Below are 6,183 nucleotides of genomic sequence, written 5' to 3' on the forward strand. Positions count from 1 at the left end.
CTGAGGAGGTGTCAAGAGGTGAGCAGTGCAAGTTCCTCTGGCTTTAAAGAGCTGCGTGTGAGCAGATGCAGGTCTGATCCAGGCCTGGGCTCCTGTCCCAGTGGTAGAGACATCCCTGAGCTCATCCATCCCACCCCATCCATCCTCGCATCCATCCTGCGCTTCCGAAAGCACAGCATGAGCTGGGGCCAGAGCAGCAGCAGCTGTGTCTGCTGGGGTCTCAGGTGCATTTTACCCACATGCTTCTTGGCAGGGTTTTTTGAGTGGTTTCATCTTCAAGCTCAGGTGCTCTTGGAGCAGCAGCTTGGGAAAGAATTGCTGAGAAAATGGATTTTTATTCCTTTCTTGTAGGAGTTAAACATTCACCGACCTCTGGCAGTGACCAAGGGCATGACCAGCTCCACCAACATCTGGGGCTTGAAACCTAAAGCTGCTGGTGGTCCCTGCAGGCTCCAGCTCTGGAGTGTCTGACTGGAAAACTTGGGGGGTTTTTAGGCTCCTGCAGCCTTAACTGGAGCTCTGAGGGTCTGCAGGGCTGGTGCTCCTGGGGAGTGATTCATTGCTGCCCTGCTCAGTGTGGGGGGACAGAGCCCTTGGGCTCGTGGCTGTGAATGACATGACACCCCCTCCCAGAGACCATGGAAACAGTGGAAGGATCCTTCACCCCAGAAGGTTTTGCAGAAGCCAAGCTCCCAGCCGTGGCTGGGGCACATCAGCAGCTCTTTGCTTTCCTGGGGTTTATTTTTTTTTAATATTTTTCTTTCTTTCTTTGCTGTGAAGGAACTCGAGCCAGGAGTCCCGGCCTGCCCTGTCCAACTCCCTGCAGAGGCCCCAGCTGGGGCAGAACGTCGGGCTGCCCCTGGAAATGGGCACAGCACCACTGCCCTCAAGGTCAGGAGGTGCTCAGCTCCTCTCTCCCTGCCTCCCTTGCTGGCTCTGCCCTCCTCTCAAGCAGCCTTCCTCCCCAGCCTTTCCTCTCTGCATCAGGGAGCTCCTCTGGGCTAGTGAATAAACCGATGTGACCACAGTGTCTGTTCCCCCGGTGATGGTTTTTAGCAGCCCCTCTTCTCCTGTTACAGAGACTTTCTATTTCAGGCAGCAGCAGCCACCACAACAGGCAGAGCTGGAAGTGGTCCCAGGAAGAGAGAGCCTGGCTGGGTATGACCACTCACAGGTAAATCCACAGGTTCCACCCAGTGTTTGTCCTCCTGCACTATTGAAGTCCCCTCTTGCTGAGGCTGTGGAGGTGGCCACAGCAGATGGGCTGGAGGCTGCAGAGAGTTGGGAGAGGAAGGTGTGTCCTCCTGCCTGGGGCTGTGCTGGATCTCCTTGCTCGATTCCCACCTGCCCCTGTGACATCCTTCCCCTGTGTCCCTGCTGCCAGCCCTGCTTGTTCTCATGGGACATGCCAGAACCCGTGGAGCTGAGCTGCCCCAGGGACCACCAGCCTCCCTCTGCCCGAGGCACTGACCCCTCTTGCTGCCTCCAGGTTCCCGTCCAGGCGGTGAGCGCCGCGGGGCCGGAGCACAGCAAACCCCTGGAGAAGGCAGAGAGCCTGTTCAGCCAGGAGAGGGACCCCAGGTTCAGCGAGATCTACAGTGGGATCAGCACAGGTAGGGAAATCTGGGCTGGGCTGGGGGACCTTGTGTCCCATCTCATCCCAGTGTTCTTTCCTCTTCCCTGTGTTCCCGGAGCAGTTCTGGGCACAGGGGCTCAATGTCAGTGTTGGGAAGCCCAGAATTGGGCTGGTTTTGACCCTGGGTGGGTAATCCCTGCCACACTGTTGTGGCAGTGGGTTGTCCTGCAGCTGATGTTGTTCTGGGGAGGTGTGAGGAGGGAGGGGTCTCTTGGTCTGATCCTGCTTGTCCCCAGAGAGCAGCCCTGCTCCTAGTCTGGGCACAGGATGCAGTGAATGCTCCAGCCCCACAGGACCTTAATGTAAAGTTTATTAGCAAATGGAGAGGAAATCAGATTAAACAGGTTTTTACTCAACTGCCTGGGGTCTGTGTCTGGACAAGGAACAGTCATGTGTGATGCTCAGTCTTCCTTCCTACGGGCACATCTCGTGCTACTGGTTCTCTGTCCCTGTTGCTGCTGAGACTCCCTGAGCCCTAAGGTGGCTGCTTCTCTCTCCACAGAGCAGAGCAAGGCCCTCCCTGCCAGCACCGTGCCTGCCAACCAGCCCCTCTTCACCCAGGGAAACACTTTCACCCCATCCCGACCTGCTGAGAACTTCAGGTGAGGTTTCCTGTGCCTGGAGAGGCCTCATGGCCATTTTGTCCTGTCCTGCAGTTGGTCCTCTCCTGTGGAACAGGTTGCCCAGGGAAGCTGTGGCTGTCCCATCCCTGGCAGTGAAGGGCAGGTTGCATGGGGCTTGGAGCAACCTGGGCTGGTGGGAGGTGTCCCTGCCCATGGGGGGGTGGGACTGGATGGTGTTTAGATCATGGAATGGTTTGGGTTGGAAGGGACCTTAAAGATCACCCAGATGATCCATTAAATGGTCTTCAAGGTGGCTGCTCCATCCCTGGAGGTGTAAAAGGATCTGACTTGGGGTTTGGAGCAGCCTGGGCTGGTGGGAGGTGCCCCTGCCCATGCAGGGGGTGGGACAGGATGATCTTGAAGGTTCCTCCAACCCAAAGCCCCTCCCTGGTTCTGTGCTTCTCCGTGCTCCCAGGAGCAGCAGCCTGGTGCCTCCCGTCAGCCTGATCCCGCAGCCGCCCGCGCCCTCCGGCCGCATCCTGCCCCAGATCTCCCGCCACTCCAGCCCCGCGCAGCCCGGCGGGACCGGCTGGGGCCCGGGGACACGGCCCCCCTTCACCCCACAGGTAGGGACACCTGGCTCCCCTCAGCCTGCCCTGCCCCAGCTGGGTGTGCTGGGGCCAGTCCCAATGTGTTCTCACCCCAGCTGGGACCAGGGTCAGGATAAACCTCCTCTGGGGGCCGTGGCTGGAGCTCTGTGTCCAGGTCTGGGCTCTCCCAGGACAGGGAACTGCTGGGGAGGGGACAGCAAAGGAGATGGTGTGGGGACTAGACCATGAGGAAAGGCTGAGGGGCTTGGGTTGTTTTAGTCTGGAGAAGAGAAGACTGAGGGGGATCTTACCAATGCTCACAGTGGGTGGCAGCAGGGGGGGCCAGGCTTTCCAGTGGTCCCAGTGACAAGATGACAGGTCTTGGGCACAAACTGGAATGTAGGAAGTTCTGTCTAACCATGAGGAGGAACTTCTTGCCTGTGAGGGTGGCAGAGCCCTGGACAAGCTGCCCAGAGAGGCTGTGGAGTCCCCTTCTCTGGGGATATTCCAGACCCTCCTGGGTGTGTTCCTGTGGGATCTAGTGTAGGTGACCCTGCTCTGGCAGGGGTTTGGTTGGGTGATCTCCAGAGGGTCCCTCCAACCCCTGGCATTGATTCTGTGACTCTGTAAGTGCATCTCTCCTCTTCCTCACCTTTTTCTTCCTCTCTTCCAGCAAGTGGCATCCCAGACAGTGAAGACCCGTCCCCCTTCCTTCAGCATGGGGACATTCCAGGGGACCCCATCGTCCTTCAGCCCCATGGCAGCACCAGGCTCCACAGCCTCCCCCACAGGGGCCACCTACCCCAATCTCACCAACCGTGGTGCAGCCTTCAGTGAGTGTCCCTGGGGCTGCTGGGGGTGACAACAACAACCAGATCCCCTGGGAGGGAGAGCTGGGAACATCGTGGTTCAGTGTGTTGACCTGAACTGTTGTTTGTTTTGAGAAAGCCAGGCTGGTTCCTTGAGTGGAAGTGTGGGTGCAGGTGGTGTGGTCCAAGGACAGCTGCAAAGCCAGGCTGAGGAGGGAAAAAAAAATATCCAGATTTTTGGGTTCAGAGTCACATCTTGAGCAAAATATGCAACTAATGACAAGAGAGCTGATAGTTTTTGTCCCAGTGCACGGGAGGAGACGTTGGCTCCTGCCTGCAGGTTCCCCTGCAGATCCCGAGAACACCTGCCCCTGGCTGACAGCAGAGGTGGAAGCTGTTCCTGCAGCCAGCAGAGCTTTTGCGTGGCTCTTGTCTCCACCAGGCCCCTCCCAAGTCTTGTGGTGACCCTGGTGGCTCTGTCTGTTGGTGTGACCCCCCTGCCCTGCTGTGTCCCGCAGGCGCGGAGGCGGCGCAGGGCTCGGCTCCCTTCCCGGCACGCGCGGACGGCGGCTCCGTGGGGATGTGGCCCCAGTGGCAGGGACAGCACCACGGCCCGGCCTCGGGGGGGCAGCACGTGCAGCAGCCTCAGCCCAGCCAGCCTGAGGTCTTCTCAGTAAGATGGTTTAGATATTAAGAGGAAATTCCTCCCCGGGAGGGTAGGGAGGGTTCTGGAAGAGGTTGGCCCAGGGAAGCTGTGGCTGCCCCATCCCTAGGGGTGTTGAAGGGCAGGTTGGATGGGGCTTGGAGCAGCCTGGGCTGCTGGGAGGTGTCCCTGCCCATGGGGGGGTTGAATCTAGATGATCTTGAAGGTCCTTCCAACCCAAACCATCCCATGACTGTATAATTAAAAGGAAATGCTCCACTCTGAAGGTGGTGAGACCCTGGGCCAGGTTGCCCAGGGAAGCTGCCCCATCCCTGGCAGTGTTGAAGGGCAGGTTGGATGGGGCTTGGAGCAGCCTGGGCTGCTGGGAGGTGTCCCTGCCCATGGGGGGGTTGAATCTAGATGATCTTGAAGGTCCTTCCAACCCAAACCATCCCATGACTGTATAATTAAAAGGAAATGCTCCACTCTGAAGGTGGTGAGACCCTGGGCCAGGTTGCCCAGGGAAGCTGCCCCATCCCTGGCAGTGTTGAAGGGCAGGTTGGATGGGGCATGGAGCAGCCTGGGCTGGTGGGAGGTGTCCCTGCTCATAGTGGGGAGTTTGGAACCTGATGGTCTTTAAGGTCACTTCCAGTCTCAACCATTCCATGATTCTGTGGTTCTTTTGTAGCCTCCTGAGGGAGGAGTGGGGTGGTCACCCTGGGGACCAACATGATGGAGCTTTCCCCTTAGTTCATAATACCTGATGAGATCTCAAGCTTGTGAGGAATGTGGTGGAGTTGGAGAGGGCAGAGAGGCCTCAGCTGGACCAGCTTTGTGTCATGGTCCTTTGCAGGGTCAGTGTGAAGCTGCCAGCTCTGCAGCTGAATTAACCCCTCTGGCTCTAATTAAAAGCAGTAACAAAAAAAGCCAAACACCCCCCAAATGCCACGAAGGGAAGAGAACCCCTGAGGGCTGATGTTTTTCCTGAGTTGCTGCCCCCTGTTCTCAGCCCCTGCTCATGACTCCGTTTTCTGCTCCTGAGCCTCCTGTGCCCTTGAGAGGGGATGGACCCTCCTGGACACCAGCAGCTCCTCCATGACCAAACTGCCAAGGTGATGTTGCAGCCCAGGTGGTAACTCTCTCCTTGTGCCCCTACAGGACATGCTGACAATGCTGGGAGACCAAGGACCCAACTACAACAATGAAGAGTTCCCAGAGTTGAACATATTCCCTTCTTTCTCAGAATAAGAGAAGCCCTGGGGGAAGCCAACCTGCCCAAGCTGCCCAAGTGTAAAGGAAAACACCCAAGTCTTCTTTCTTTCTTTTTTTTTTTTCTCCAAAGACTGCTGAACTTTTCTGAAACACTTCCAACCTTCTGGAGGCAAAACTCTGCCCAACAGCCTGGAGGGTGGACAGGAGGAGGAGGTGGTTTGGGGCAGCTCCTCAGTGTGGTGCCAGCAGTTTTGGGGTCTGTTCTCCTGGAGGATTCAGGACTTGGTGCTGTGGGACCAGCTGCCCTCATGGACCAGAGGCTCCATGTTCCTGGAGCTGCTGGCTTGGTGGGAGGGATTCCTGTCTGGATCACAGACATCCCCTCCAAACTCATCAGGTGGCTTTTTACTGGTTTTACTTCAAATCTTCTCTAACTGGGACTTTTTTTCTATCAACCACGAAGGATTGTAACTTTTTAACCATTGGAAGAAGCTCTTCCAAACCTTCCCCCTGTGTAATGCAGCTCTGGAGGGGGCCTGGGCCAGGATCCTTGTGGAAAGGCAGCTTCCCAGGGGGAGGAAGCTCAGCTGCCTTCGGAAGGTTGTTCCTGTCTGGAGCCCCCCGTGCTGGTGGGCAGCCCAGGGCCTGTCTGGTGCCATCTCCTCTGAACTGTGCAATGAATTTGGGCCTCTCTAGTCCTGAGTGTGACCTCTGAGCTCCCACAGGACCC

At 57.4% G+C, this 6,183-nt stretch overlaps 1 protein-coding gene across 2 annotated transcripts in view; it reads left to right on the forward strand.

The window, feature by feature from the left end:
* The window catches only part of ARNT (aryl hydrocarbon receptor nuclear translocator), an 18,941-nt gene extending 13,452 nt beyond the window's left edge, over positions 1–5,489 (forward strand). For both annotated transcript variants that reach the window (XM_009993661.1, XM_009993662.1), the window contains 8 exons: positions 781–891; positions 1,096–1,174; positions 1,490–1,613; positions 2,139–2,238; positions 2,675–2,825; positions 3,463–3,622; positions 4,117–4,271; positions 5,400–5,489. In XM_009993661.1, the coding sequence (XP_009991963.1) occupies positions 781–891; positions 1,096–1,174; positions 1,490–1,613; positions 2,139–2,238; positions 2,675–2,825; positions 3,463–3,622; positions 4,117–4,271; positions 5,400–5,489 (970 nt within the window). The remainder of the gene's footprint in view (positions 1–780; positions 892–1,095; positions 1,175–1,489; positions 1,614–2,138; positions 2,239–2,674; positions 2,826–3,462; positions 3,623–4,116; positions 4,272–5,399) is intronic.
* Positions 5,490–6,183: the final 694 nt, after the last annotated feature.

This window comes from Chaetura pelagica, unplaced genomic scaffold (assembly GCF_000747805.2).
Source record: "Chaetura pelagica isolate M959 unplaced genomic scaffold, ChaPel_1.0 scaffold903, whole genome shotgun sequence".
NCBI classification, from domain to species: domain Eukaryota; kingdom Metazoa; phylum Chordata; class Aves; order Apodiformes; family Apodidae; genus Chaetura; species Chaetura pelagica.